At 36.4% G+C, this 16,018-nt stretch overlaps 1 protein-coding gene across 3 annotated transcripts in view; it reads right to left on the bottom strand.

Moving 5' to 3' along the window:
- The window catches only part of PLCE1 (phospholipase C epsilon 1), a 149,676-nt gene that overhangs the window by 111,694 nt on the left and 21,964 nt on the right, over positions 1-16,018 (bottom strand). Inside the window, exons 2-3 of one of the 3 annotated variants that reach the window (XM_057402333.1) lie at positions 11,175-11,347; positions 9,756-10,895 (exon numbers count right to left, since the gene is read on the bottom strand). In XM_057402333.1, the coding sequence (XP_057258316.1) occupies positions 9,756-10,895; positions 11,175-11,324 (1,290 nt within the window). In that variant the 5' untranslated portion in view covers positions 11,325-11,347. Of the gene's footprint in view, positions 1-9,755; positions 11,027-11,174; positions 11,348-16,018 lie in introns of those variants that run through there. The other 2 variants (XM_057402334.1, XM_057402335.1) reach the window with 2 other exon arrangements.

The raw sequence follows: 16,018 nt of genomic DNA, 5'->3' as shown, positions 1-16,018 counted from the left end.
TCCAAAACAGTTTGCATGATTACAAAAGCTATCATATGCTCTATCCAAATCAGTCCAAACACCGGGGGGGGGAAGGTTGAACAGGAGAAATATGACTTAATAGTCAGGTCATTATGCAGACCACAGATCAATCAAAATATTGTCTCACAAACATAAATATTTGGAACTGCCTGAAAAATTCCATCACATTCACCCAAATTCCCCACACAAAGCTTCATCCTGGTGTTTCCGATGCTGGATTAATTTTCCTGTACCAAATGAACTCCCTGAGCAGCAAAAGCTTTGTAATCTATAAAACATCTAGGTACAGCAAACAATACTTCATCTCCAGAATTCCACCATAACTTTATTTGTAATGACATCCAAATTATTTGTTTTATTCTTCCACCATTTTATAAAGGTAATTTTAATTCTGAAACAAACCACTAATGCTTTTATCTCCTTGTCAGCTGAACTACTGGAAGGAAAAACAGGAAACAGCTGGTCAAAGCTAAAGTGTGAAGAAAAATGTGTTCATAATTAAAATATTAAAAATTACTCAAAATGAACATTGCTTGCAAAGGCTGGATTTGAAAGTTTTGCAAACCAAAGGCAAAGAAACACTGCAAGCTAAACTAAATATGCAATGATTCAGAAATGTCTGCTCAAGAGAGGCATTCAAATTATTATAAAAGCCCATCTCCAATCTGCTGGTTAAAGGAAGAAAAAAAAAAAGAAACAAAAAAAAAGACCTCCATTTATGGACTGCCAGAGAACAAGAAAATTAATACACTGCTGGTTTAAATATGACCCATGCTATATTTTGTGCTTGTTGAAAACCTTTCCCTATCTTTTCTACAGCCTCAGCCTGTTGAGTGACTTGGTGCTAATAGACCAAAGCCTCCTTTATTCTGATGGCAAATCCCTGGATGACAATAAAATGTTCACGTAGCAAAAGATTTTGCACTCCTGTAGTTCAGCCTGTATTTCAAGTAAGATAAGTTAGAAAAGAACACTGGAATACTATTTAATAACATAAAAGGGAAATATTTAGAATGTTCATAAAATAATACTTTTTCCTTCTAAAATAGAATCATAGAATAGTTAGGGTTGGAAAGGACCTTAAGATTACTCAGTTCCAACACCCCTGCCATGGGCAGGGACACCTCACACCTCACACCTCACACTAAACCATGGCACCCAAGGCCTCATCCAACCTGGTCTTGAACACTGTCAGGGATGGAGCATTCACAACCTCCCTGGGCAACCTATTCCTGTGCCTCACCACCCTAACAGGAAAGAATTTCCTCCTTATATCCAATCTAAACTTCCCCTGTTTAAGTTTTAACCCATTACCCCTTGTCCTGTCACTACAGTCTCTAATGAAGAGTCCCCCCCCAGCATCCCTATAGGCCCCCTTCAGATATGGGAAGGCTGCTATGAGGTGTCCACGCAGCCTTCTCTTCTCCAGGCTGAACAGCCCCAACTTTCTCAGCCCGTCTTCATACGGGAGGTGCTCCAGTCCCCTGATCATCCTCGTGGCCCTTCTCTGGACTTGTTCCAACAGTTCCATGTCCTTTTTATGTTGAGGACACCAGAACTGCACACAATACTCCAGGTGAGGTCTCACAAGAGCAGAGTAGAGGGGCAGGATCACCTCCTTCAACCTGCTGGTCACGCTCCTTTTGATGCAGCCCAGGATACGGTTGGCTTTCTGGGCTGCAAGCACACACTGAAGCCGGCTCATGTTCATTTTCTCATCAACCAGCACCCCCAAGTCCTTTTCTGCAGGGCTGCTCTGAATCTCTTCTCTGCCCAACCTGTAGCTGTGCCTGGGAATACACACATTTGCACAGACAAGCCATCTACTGCAGTCCCAAGACTGTAAATAATAGACAGGAAGTGAAATGTTACAGTTCCCACGGCAGCCATAATGTGCTTATATAAGTAAAGCATCTCTCATATGCACAGGGTCAGAACTGTGATGGCCTCAAGTTTGTAGCATGATGCTCTAGGTCTGCAAAGTTACTCAAGATTAATTCCTAATTTAAAACAGAGAAGACTGACGACAGTTTTCTCTCAGGGGTCAGCTGTCTGATCTAACCCACAACCACATTTGAAAAATTCTCCATGGCTCAGATACACTCTTCTGTTTCTTCTGAATGATAAGATATTCAGAATTATCATTCAGACATTTATTCATCCTAGAAGTATTTCAGTGTTGACTGGCTACACACACTAAAAAAAAAAACAAACAAAAAAAAAAACAAACAACCAACTTGTTCTTATGCATGTAACTCTAAAATTACCAAATATTAACAGCTGGAGCAGTGGGAAATACGGGGGGGGGGGGGGGGGGGGGGTCCTGCACTGGTAATTGAGGATATGTCTCTTCTGTAGACTACAGTGCAGCACAGAGCTACTAAGCCTGTTGAGATAAAAGAAAAAATTTAGCCACAGCATATGGAGAGTGTTTGGAAGAAGTTTATCTTCTCCAAAACCTAAGTGAGCTCACTAACAACTGACTGTCTCTAAGTCTATAAAACAGATGAGATCATCATTTGTTTGTAAAACAGCTAGGACAACAGATTCAAGTCCAGAAGTAGAGCTTACATGAACAGTAAATAAGAGCATATGAAACTGAAGGGCACTGAAGTTCTATTTATCAAGTTAATGATTCCACCTGAATTATTTTATAATGCATTATATGTATTTGTATTTATATAGACAATATTTCTAGTTTAAAATTACAGTTTTCAAACTGCTTAAAGTAAATTTTAATGTAAGTTCACCATATTAAAACTCTATTAAAATGTTTGACGTAAAATTATGCTTCCCGTACAGCAAACAGCCCTATTTTGCACATGCTTCTTTTTCTCCCTCCAATTAACCTTTTCCCAATAGGGGATTTTCAATAGATCACAACACGACCAGGATTTCACCCACTCTAATACTTGAAGGGAATTCCTAAATACTTTAAGAACTAAGACTGCTGCAACATGAAACCAAAGCAGCTAATAATGCATCCTTTGTTTTGCCCACACTTTATTAATGAAGATCCGTATGTGTTGTGGTTTCTTGAAAACAATTTTTACAGTGTCAGAAGAATAAAATAAAAGTAATCATTAATAAGAGTACTTAAGAATCACTTTTAATCATTGTAAAAGAAGCTCACATTATTGGATTCAAAGTACAAGTGGTGGCAGCAGCGAACAGGCTGTTTCCAGTTACTGAAAAAGCTGGGGGGGGGGAAGGAGAGAGAAATAAACTCTTCTATTTTCACAACAGTTAATTAGATTATTCAGAGTCCTGCAACAAGTGCATGTGCTGATTTCAAGCTAAGAACAAAGCTTTTCATTGCTGTTGCACGTTTCCATACTATGACTCTCATACTCAGCTAGAGGACTGATGAGTGCATCTTAGGAGTCTTCCATCCCAGTTCAAAAATTATTATATCTGGTTAGAGCTCAAAATATTCAAAAAATAGATACTTGCAGGACAATATGAGCACTGTCTGATACATGTGCTTTGCAGGTAAGGAATAGCTTTTAACTATATAATTTTCTAGTGAAATTATGAGGTGAATAAAAAAAACAGGAAAAAAAAAAGAAAAAAAAGAAGTGGTTACAAATGCCAGGGCTGAACTTTCGTGTTTCCAGCACTGTCCCACTTTCGACATTCCTCATGAAAGCTGTATGCTGCCACACTGCCCCAAGTCACTCTAGTTCCAACTGCTGCACTGATGTAATTAGCTTTGGTTGGTGTGGGAGCACCCCCAGAGCTCTCCTGTCCCTTGATACTCCAGCTCATATGCACTTGGACAGTACCCAACAGCTGTATTAGGTTCAATTGTTACTCCTTTTTTTAAGCTGTCACCAGTCCATACTTTCAAGCAAAATTCTTTGTGAGCAGAGGCTCATAACTACACTATATCAAATCACTTTTCACAGAGAACCAAACTTCCTCATATCTTATGGAGGATGCCTTAGATATTGCAGCAAGTATAATTTTACAGTAGAGATTTTTTCTGCAAGTCCTTCTTGAAAGTTCATACTGATAAGAAATGACTATCAATGACTGTCAACCCAACTTTTTTTAAGAAGACTTGAAAGCCTGTGGAAAAGCAAGATAACAAACTCTATATGACATCTCATAAATTCACATTTTAATTATTCACTCACCAACAGAGTGATCTTTATATGGAACAGTTTTTATTCACTCATACCAGAGTAAACAACCCAAACTTTTCAACAGTTCATATAGGTAATGAAGATAACTTAGTTTCAACTGAGAAAGAATTTAGAAGAGTGTCCAATTCTAACACTCTAAAATGAGCTCTTTAATGTGCTGCAGGGAGATTTTCTAAAACAGATCTTCATGCTTCTTTACAGTTAATGAACAGTCACTAGAAGGAAAGTCAGAAAATGTGGAAAAACTGAAGGCATAATATATTGGTCCTGCCAAGACTCCCACACTGTTGGCTCTAAATACCTTAGTGTGCTCACAGCTAAAACTTATTGTTCATAATTTGGCCCCAAATTGTTAAAGCTATAAGGCAACTACAAAATAATACAAAGTATGAAGATATTTATCTCTATCACACATTATTGTAATAAAACTGACTAGTTCTACAAACATAGGGTAAATTTTCTGGTTTTAAAGCTAGCCTTTAAAACTGGGGTAATTCAACCCAGAGCAAATATAAGTATAGTGCTTCATTTAACAAAGTTCAATTTATTTTTACAGCACTTACTGAAGGGAAAACATAATTTCACGCCTATTTGGCTTTTCTTTTGCTTCCCTAATTTTTTTCCAAATAGCCAATTTCACTCAGGAACTTTTTTCTTTAAACAAAAGACTGCAACTCTTTTGCATAAGAAAATGGAAACACAGGGTCCAGGTAAAACAAAAACCATCAACCATCTCATCCAAATCTACTAACTACTTTAACACATGAATATAAACCTGTATGTCCAAGAACATGGTAATCTTAGCAAAAGGCAAACTACTCATGCCCAGTCAGACTAAAAATTACTCTTAGAGTGGAGAACACCAACCACTTACAGATTATTTGCTTTTTTATTATTTTCTAGATGTATCTTTTTCCTGTAAATTCTTTTCAGTGTGCTGGAGTAGACATTTTATTTCAAATTGGAAAACCAAAAAAATCTCAAACCCCAAATTCATCTGTAATCCACAACATAGCGTAGCAAACTGGGGTTTTTTAATGAAAGTACAAGTATAGCATAGACTTTAGCACAAGGAGCAGTGTTACATTTTGGATATGTATGCAAACCTGCGAGAGAAGGGAGTAAAAGTCGATTAAAAGGACTGATCTTAAACAGGCAGCAAGAAACAAAAACCTGTGGGAAAAATTACGTAATCCTAACAGAAAGATGATATCACAGCAAATCTAGACCTGAAATTCCTACAGAAACAATTAAAAATCACCAAGAAGTGAAAGCCTATAAGAATTTAATTTTTTTAGGCTGCTTTGTGGGTTGTGAATCTCACGGAGTTTGGCAGGACAACTTCACTAATAAGACTCTTCTTGCCAGGTGATTTCATATAGCCACTCCAGCAAGTCTTGCATCTGTTCTAACTAAATCAGATTCTCTTAGTGAAATAGTACATACACAAGGACTCTTATGCTTATTATTATCATTAGCAGAGCAGGTAAGTCAGATACTGTCAAGTTTTTGTTTCACTTCTTCAGAATAAACATAAGCTTCTTCATTATACAAATTCCATTTTGAATATACTGGAAAAGTATATTAAAAGATACTGCTAGATAAAAAAAAAAGGATTATACTATTCATTCTGACAAAATATTTACAATTAAAGGTTACACAATTAACCAGACACCTGAGAAAAGCTACCAAAAATTGTTCTTCTGAACATACAGCAGTACTAACACTTTCTTTGTTCATAAACACGTTAACATTTGATGGAAAGTGCTTTGTAGTTAGTGTAACTGGCTGTCTAAACAATCAAAGCAGATGCTATTTCCATGACTGACAGTGGAAATAACATCTGCTCAATCTATCCATATTTTCAGAAATGCCAGAAAAGCATGCAACATAAAGATACATTGACTAGTGTTGCTGATACAACTCTGATGGGGGGGAGCTGCAAGGAGAGGATATTGAGCTCCCTCTAGTTTCAGAATTATAATTATCGTTTATATTAATTATATAATAGTCATTTTAATTCTAAATACATTCAGAATCAGTAATCAATTAAAAAAAAAGAAAAATATTCAATTATCTATTAAACAGAAAGCTAGTTCTGCCTGGATCTGTTTTCTTAAAAATATTACCTAAAATTACTATTTTAGATACCACATTAATAAAACAGGATAGCAAATATTTTTTACCTCCAAATCTTTTTTCTGTTCTTAACTCTTTGTTAACAGATGCCACCATCTGACTATAGCTCAACTTCATGTATATAAAGAAGTTCTACTACAAACTCCTTACACTATCCATGCACGATCAAACCCCCTTGCATTACATTGATTTTATACATAACTCATAAAAACACTATGGACACTACACGGAAAAAATACCTAATGCTAACAAATACTGAACCACTACACCAAATCGTTAACTATAAAACACACCTAAGTGACAAATCTCCTCTCAAATCTAATGAAACCATTATCCTATCTGGAAACAGACGGGCAATTAAGTTTTTTAAACTGTTGCCTTATTAGTATTTGGCATTTCAGTAGCACCTTAGCAGCTATGAAGAGTAGAAGATACATTACTGTACTAACTTCTGTCTGAGCAGAGTTAAACAAGCCAGCAGAATTCTTGCTTCTTAAAGCTCAACTACTAGCATCAGGAATGTAATGACACAGCAAAGATGGTACTGATGCCTACAAAATAAGCTTAACTAAAGAATTCAGCTATTATGCATTGCAACTGTGTTATTGCAGCTGTCATCTGTAGATACTGAGGTCACTTACCCTGCTTGAGAGCATCACCCTGCAGTAGTCTATTGAGCTGCTCAGATTTATTCTCTTAGTCAATATTACACTAGCAGCACCACAGAAACACCGTATCAGGACAAAAAAAAAAAGAAGTGTGCATTAGCACCGTGAACCTAGCATCTCACAGAGACAGATCCCAGAAACTCTGACTTCTGTAATTAGTCAGATTGCTAATATGATGCACCTGAGATGAGCCCAAGTAGTGGACACATTGTGCCAGGCCAAGCAAAGCCAACACCAAAGCTTGCACTCTTATTATTAGTTTCTATGTTTCCATTTGCAGCATCTTTAATATGCGAGGGGCTCGTACTGTTCCAACATGGACAAGTAAATTTCTCATTAACAGATACAACAGCCATCTTACACACATTCGTCTAATAATGGCAAGTACTATACTGTATATAGCCCCCCAAATGGTACACAAAATTAGGAAAAATATTAAGCATAAAGATCTTCTTTCTTCATACAACACATATATTAAGTCCAAAGCAGAGGAGTCTAAATCTGCATACAAAATATCTATAAACCATAATCATATGCTACATTAAAATATAAAATATTTAATGTATTTTCTATATAACGCAAAGCCTCAGTCCCACCTTCCTGTGTAGGGAAATTAAAAAGAAAAACTTATTTAGCAAGACAACAGTCCTGTGCCTTTCCTTTATTAGCAATAGAATTTTTATGTAAGGGATATGCACAAACGAGACCCACATTTTCCTACTTAAAACATAAAGGTCTCTATTGTTCCATGTTACACCAGTACTGCTATGAAAACTTAATTTCTCCAACTTTTTTTCTCCTTGAAGAACAGAACTACTGTTCGCTTAGCTGTTCCAAACAGAATGCATGCTCAAAGGGTGAGATAAGGGGAAAGAAAGAACAAATTACCACATTCATTTACTACTTTCTCCTTCTTCCTTTGATTATTAGCATGAAAGCTTCCTACAAAGGCTCATAATTCATTAAATTATTTTAACCCAGTGCATATGTTCAACAGATCCATATAACTGCCAAATCTACTGTGAGTTAACGTCTATGTCTGTGAAAAACCATCTATAATGCTAATATAAACCATAAACACATAGAAATATTATTGAAGAAATAATATTTAACACTAAAATAACACAAAAATAATGCTAAGAATGCTTGATGCACATCACACATAAAGAGATTAAATACAGAGGTTGATAAGAAAAATATCTGTAGTCACCACTTGGGAGAAGAAGGACTTAGAATCATGTGGTTTTAAACCTTTTCTGACCACAAGAAAACATTCTGTGTACTGTATTTACACAAAGTGTTTTACTGTGCCTGTTAAACTTTCTTATTACATTTGTAGACAGAACTTTTCCTAGTTAAATAGCTATTCAGTGAGTACCTACTACATTTATTTCTGAGTTTTCCATATGTACTACAAAAAAAATCTTCAAATTAAAGCCCTTACCCCAAAATGCTGCACTTTCAGGGTTATGCAGCAGCAGTGGAAAGTGGTAAAACAGGCATTCATGTTAAAAACTAAAGCACTCAAGTCAAATTGGAAACACCTAATGAAGAAATCTAAACACATCCTTCCCTTTTCATACCTATATAAATAAAAATTACAGTAGACTTCAGCTACAAAACACTCTCCCTTCTCTCCCAAATAAGCTTGTAATGATAAAACAAATGTACTGAGTAGATATCATGTTAGGTAAATACATGGCTCATATTCATCCCTTAATGAGAGCATGACCTTGCACTATGCAGCACATGCTGTACCAGCAAGTTTGTACTTGAATATCTCAATAACAAAAAGCACTACAAGGCTTTGCAACTTGCTACAAACACCTGACAAATACATGTTCATAAAACTCTTCAATCAACTGGTTAAATGGAAAATACACTAAGTTCTAGAAGGGAATGAGGAGGGGCACAATTGTCATGGAGCCCCTGGGCCACCAAGTCCAGTCTTCTGTTATCACTGACGAAATTTCATATAATCCTTTTCATTAACTTTAGGGTTAGATTTGATGATCTTAAAGGTCTGTTCCAACCTTTCCCTCATAGAACCTAAATGATTTTATGATGCTACACAAATCAGTTTTCCTTCATTTTAGTCCTACTGAATGTTGTTGCAGAGTCTGAGCACTAAGTGCAAGAAATTTCTTCCAGTTTTCAACCCACATTTATCAGGGATGTGCCATGTCATTTTTACAATAATAATCCATGCATTCAGGATTCCATTCTAAACTTAAAATGTTTTGTATTATCTAATTTAAGATAACACAAATCAGGGCGTTATAGGCACATTAATACATGTTATTCAATTATTACATTGTTTTTTTAATTATTTGCAAGTGTTGAATCATTATAAATATCTGCAACTTGGGGAAAATATTATGCTTTCTTACAAAAAATTTTTTCACTGTAATCTAATACTGCCACTTATCATTTAATAAAATTTATTTAATGGAAATATTATACCATTAATATATCCATCAAATCTATACTTCATATAAATATATATGCATATACATAGATGTATAAATTTTATACAGATAAAAAACTTTATATTTTACCCTGTATCTATTTTAAAGGACGACAATATATTCTTCTAAAAAACACTTGTCAACATAAGGTTCAACACAGTTAAGTGAAATATCCTATTCAGTGTTACTAAGTGTTTACTAGTTAAAGGGGTTTTGGTTGGGTTTTTTTTTGAATGAAAAGGTCATCAGGTTATCAGGACATTTACAAAACAAGACCCAAAACAACAAAAACAGCACTGTGAAAAGCTTACCTCACACCATAAAGACATCTCAAGAATGGAATTAAATTCCCATTTTATTAAGGTCTGAATTACAGTTAGCTGTTCTGTTGTAATCCTAGAAAGCTTCAAGACACTGCTGTTTCTTCTTTGCTCAACATAATTCCAAGCAACAGTTCCTATGTGCCCTGAAGGTAATGTCCTAACAATTGCTCTCGTTCCAGTATAAACTGACTTTTTAACCTCTTTATCATTTTTACAGAATCGTCTTATCAACAATGTAGAACGTTCCTTTTTGTTCCTGAAAAAATCCTCATCCAAATCTTCTTCACAGCTATCGTTACAGTCTTCAAAATGGCTCAGAAATGGCTTTGAGGGCATTCTTCCAGTGAAGTTACTTCCACAGAAGTTGTGACCTGAGCATGCCACTTTAACCTTCCGTGATGCTCTTTCCAGACATAAATACTTATCCCTTAAAGTGTCTTCATACAGCTGCTGCTCATTTTCATTCTCACAATTATTTGTCAACTCCATTAATCTGCAAGTGCAGGCCGGGGAGCCAGTGGTGTTACCAACACCAACGCTTACTGGCTGCAAGCAGTTATCCAAAATGAAGCTGCTGTGTAAACTGCATAGAGCTTTTGACATATTCCTTTCACTAGCACAGTGAAAGTGAAAAAAGGCCACTTTATCAGTATCATTGCTGTCATTCTTTTTTACTGCTGTCTGGCTTCTCAGCGAAGGTCCATTCATTTTCAACTGAATTCCAGCAAGCATGGCTCTTTCCAGTGAAGCAGGAATTCCAGTTTCCAGGCATGCCTCTCCCCCTCCTAAAGGATCACAGGATTTATACAGCTGGCTGCACGGGATATTGCTCTTGTAGTTTTTCTGTAAAATGTTACAGTTAATGTTAAGAAATTCCACTGAATCAGGGATGGAACTGTTCCTCTCCCAGAAGTTTTCATTACTATTGTCATTAGTCAGTTTTTCTTCCGCCAGAGAGAATATTTTGGGCACCGAGCCCTGAAGACTTTCTTCTTCAAGTCTGTTTAAGTATGAGAAAGCGTGTGTGGTTTGCCTTCCTGGACTGGCAGCATGTCTTTTTATAACACTGGTGTCCAAAACATTTTGAGTATTTTCATCTCCAGCTGACTGAGCAGGTATCACTTTACCCTGTGCTACAGAGACAAGAACAGACGCTGTCATCTCCTCAGAGGTCATCTTGACACAGTCTTTAATTCCTAGATGTGTGTTGGGGATGCAGAAGGGGGAAGGGGGGTGTGCTGTCTACCAATCGTCACAGCATGATTTCAGTGTAATAAAAGGTTCAGTGCTAAGTAATTTACATTGACATCTTGTTCTTTTTGAGCTGGGTTTTAAAAGAAAGTGTATTTCTTCACTGTGAGGCTATTAGGCTTTGCCAACCTTGGATTACCGGCAAGAAATACAAACATTTTTAAACCAGCTTTTTCCTGTGACATGGCCATTCAGCTTGTCTCTCCCAACAATTACTTCGTCTATCATATGTAGCACACACACTCTTGCCTCAGGTTGTATAAGATGACCAAACACATAATCCATGTCAAAGACACTTCTCTCCATAAGGCATCCAAAAAGTTGGTTTTCTGTAAAAAAAAAAAAAAAAAAAAAAATTTAACAGAATCCATGGCACAAAATCCATCATCACAATTACAGCAGAGAGTTTGGGGGTTTTTAATGCAAAGAGAAAGAACACAAAACAACACAAGTTAATTATACTGAGACCTAGAGAATCCCAAAATACACATTTAAATCTGTCTTAAAGTCTCACTTGACAATTTGGGGAAATCACAGTAATGATTTATATATCTAAATAGCTGCCTTCACTTTACTATGGAAAGTTACATGACTGCAGAAAACTAATTTTACTGAAGCTGTAACACTGAAATTGAACATATAGGATATATTCAAAGAGAAAAAAGGAAATGCCTGTTCTATAATTTTTTTGACATTTAGGCAGGATAGGTTAAAATATTTTGAAGAACAAAGTTATTTTTAAACCTACACTGTCTTTTAAAAGTAATTATTTTCCTGTTCAGACATAATTCTATGATAAATAGAAGTGCTTTGGTATTATGTGGTTTCTGTTTTCATTAAATGTTTGTGAAATTTAATGTTCATGTTGTTAGCATGAAATCATGAGGAGACTACAGTATTTTTGACAGAACTTTATGACTGCAAAAGCATGAAGGCAGAATAGGGTAAAAAAATTGAAATATTAATTATCTTTTTAACTCCTTTACTTGTATGCTTTAAGCTAAAAACATGCCCTTTAACACGTGCCACTAACTCTCAGATTCTTTCCTGCAAATAGAGTGGTGGAAGTAAATCTTGGAATCAGAAAATAAGAGGTGACAGATCAACGAAGGAAACAGAATAATAAGAGCCATACCCAGCTAAATCATGCGGAATTAAAATTAAACATATATAAGCTTTTATTTCAATTTACCACATTTAATGTTTAAAACCATTGCATGTTATTAAAACTGTGGAAAATGCAAAAAGTTATATTAAGGCATAAGTTTACTAAAACAGTCTAAATTCACTAGAAATGAGCAAAAAAAACATGACTTTGAAACTTGAGTAGCAAAACATACCACAGAACTGAGGCAAATCACTGGCTAGGTACAACAACTTGATTACTGAACTGATCAAACAAATGTTGACCCAGGCACTATTTACATAAGCAGAAGGGGCTCCTTCCTTCAATTCAGTTCATGCAGTTTAGCTAAGCACAATAATTAAATCATCTGTAGTTGATGAAACAACAAGGACTGATGGGAAGGATGAAAGTAATTTAGAAAGTCATTTAAAGTGTGAAATCTATTTTTATTACTCTTCTCAAGTAATTATAATTAACAATTTTATTTTAAACTATTTTAGTGCCAGCTTCCATTTTTATTTATTACTGATTTTCATCCAAAAGCAGTTTGGCAAAAAATCAAAATGTAAAATGTACTCTTTGGTTAATAGGATGTTTGATATGCTATTTTCTCATATAATAAAATATACAAGTATAACTGAGCGTATCATTTTTCGGGGGGGGGGGGAGGTGATGAGGGGACAGGAGGAGGGGTGAGGGAGTGGTGTGTGTTTGTAGTAAAAAAAAAAACAAACTAAGTTTTAATAAAAGTTACATTTTGCTGCAAATCCATGGCTTAACATTTTGCCAACCGGTGAACAGCATTCATTCTTCAGAGAGCAGCTACCATAACTGCATGGGAAATCTCAACCTTCAACAGAGATTTCAATTTCATTGGTTTAACAACAGAAGAGAGATCAGAGAGGGTCGCAAAGGAGAGTGACAGAGACAGAACAAAGAGCCACGAGTTTTACATTCTCCATCCGTTACAAAATGCTTGTGCATGCCAGATCAGCCAGAGGAGAAGCAAGAAGGGAAACTCAGATCCTGTACAAGGGAGAGATTTAGCACCAGAAAGGAAAATAAAAGCTGCAGTTCATAAAAAAGTCATGCAGAAGGAGATAGCAGTAGTTGGATAGAGTGGCAGGGACAGGACTTAAACTGAAGCTGTTACCAACGCAGCTCACAGAGCACCCTATAAAATAACTGCAACAGCACAACTGTAGAGGAGGTACAGTGGGAAATCAACACCCAAGCAATTCTTTTAAGTCTATATTCCCCGACAGTGCCTATATCATTAAATTGTACCCTGAAATTCATTTCAGTTCATCTTCTTCAATCTTGCCTATTTCACTTTCAAAAACAAACAAAAACCCACACATATAAGCACATACACAAAAAAAGGAAGGTACTTCTGCAATTACCTTATTCTACCATTTCCTATCTCTTTTCCCTATCCTCCTTCCCCTTCAAATCCCCACTAACAACTTATACAACTTTTTACCACTACACACTTGAAGAAAACTGTAAGCAACCCATCTAGAAATTCCCATCTTATTTCTTCTGGCAATCATTCTGTGCCTTTGAGTCCAAATCTATATATGGCGATGCTGATCAAATGAGAAAGATCTAGGAGGACTTCTAAGAGAAGCAGCTGTTTTCTTCTTGATCTCTTAAGTTTCTTTCTTGCTATAGCAAGTAACAAGAATACTCTGTAAAGGGTACACAAAAATGTATATATATTTATATATATTAGTATATATATAAGTAATAGTCTTCAGTACTGATTTTTTAAGGATTTCTTTCATCTATCGAAACATGTCAGTCTACTGATTCTCCTTTCCTGTTTGCATCAGAAAAATTCCAGCCAATCAAATGAAACTACAAGCCACAAAAATATATTTATTAATGTACTCCCTCTAATATTGCTAAGCCAGGAGTAAAAATTAATGGAATGGATTGACACTGAAAATATACCTCTTACTACATTAGTGAGCAAACAAAATTCTTACAAAACCACATCACTCTACAAGGCTAAAAAGAGAACATCACTATGCAAATTTAACATCACACAATAAACCTGAGATCATAAAACTGACCACGCATGTTAACTTTTTTGCATCTTTATAGAGAAGTTTAAAAAAACAAAAAACACAAAACAAAAAAAAACCCCAACAAATTAATGATATCACTGATTCACTGATTTGCTTCCGTAAAAAGAAACCTGCAAAAAAAGAGATACATTTATATCCCCAAATGTCCAAAAAGCTCATACAGAGGCCAGGACTGGTCTTCCACAGTCCTCCTTCCTTCAACATCATTCTCCCACCTGTCTCTTATGCCAAAGTCTCTCCACACATGTCCTCCCCAAACTGCTTTTCTTGGATCTTTTTCTTTTCTCTACAAACTCTATGCCATATCTTCCCCAACAGTGGTTTTGTTGGTCACCTTCCTCCTCAGCTCCAGAGGATACACTCCTGCCCATGTCCCTCTACCAGCATCACTTTTTATCCATGCCTATGTTTGAAATCCAACTCAAAAGCAATGTCTGACTAAGAGTCTCCCTGTCTATGTCCAGCTGTTCCCACCCTCTCATGGCTACTGCAATGTGATAGGGAACTGATCCATCTCGAGAATTTTTTGCTCAGGTTACTTGACAGCTAGATCATTTTCCCAGTCCAGCTCATATATGGTTGTACTAACGTGTGCTACAACAGCACAGGGGAGAAAATGAGCAGCATGGGGGGGGGGGGGGGGGGGGGGGGGGAAAATGCCACTTAAGTTGGTTTACACCTTTCTGCAATCTTCAAATGTAATTTGATGTTTCAGCTATGTCAATCTAGCAGGTAGCTGACACTAAAGCTGGCAAACTTGCTCCTCCCCTCACTCTTGACCTTTGGTCCCCATTTCTCCCATCTCATGAAGCCAGGCATCAAGAGTCTAGAGAGTTAAGTTGATTCAGCTGGCTGATTTTTCAGGAAATTATTCTTTCCATCCAAATGAATTGACCCACCTTGTGGCCACATGATCACTACACACCATGAGAAGGAAATAGTAGGAATGCCTGGTAGGGACCACACATCTCAGTAGTAGCTTCAGTTTAGATCAAGTTTGCTATGATGTCTAAATGCACCATGAACATAGCAGACTAAGAGAAAAGTTTTCTTGTGCACGAGTATGCTAAAATTTCATGAAATAGCTAATAAAAGCCATTATGGGAGAGCCTGTCATCTAGACAACTGCAAAAATATCTGAAGCTGTGGCTTTGCTGAACAGATGACAAGGGTTTCATGTGTCCCTCATCACACTCTTCTCAGCCTCTGTTTCTTACTTTAATCAATAGGTTTCAATTCACTATGCCTGGCAAATTCCTTAAACTGCTGGAATTCATTAGACATGTGATGAAACATGTTAACACAGTTTTATAAATGCTATCAAGTGTAAAACTCACCAGCTCAACCAATAAAACATTGTAGCTTGCTGTAAAGATGCAGAGAAAGAGGGAGAAGGAAAGCCACTCCCTGTGGCTTACTTGCCTAGCTGCATATGGGTGGCCAAAGCCGAGATCTTTATATAATATCCTCATACAAACATATACATGTATTTGCATATAAAACAACGCTGAAATTATTCAAAATCATGTTATCTTGCACATTCAACTCAAAACACACCTATTTCACAGTTAAATCTGAATATAAAGTACATGAAGAAGACAGCTAAGCCTGCACTGTATTCAACCCATACTGACATTTTCTAAAGCCACTAGATTAGCTGAAGAAATCCATTAATATCGACACTGGTTCATTTTACAAGGTTTAAGTTATGTCGGAAATGTAATGTGCTCCTTCTATCAGTAAAGTAAAAATATAAGAAACTAGATCCAGCATTAGTGAAT

This window comes from Pezoporus wallicus, unplaced genomic scaffold, assembly GCF_028554395.1.
Source record: "Pezoporus wallicus isolate ANWC-B61680 ecotype Strahan unplaced genomic scaffold, APGP_CSIRO_Pwel_v1 contig_6787, whole genome shotgun sequence".
NCBI classification, from domain to species: domain Eukaryota; kingdom Metazoa; phylum Chordata; class Aves; order Psittaciformes; family Psittacidae; genus Pezoporus; species Pezoporus wallicus.
Note: the sequence above shows the minus strand (reverse complement) of the source record. Positions and strands in the feature narration are given on the sequence as shown.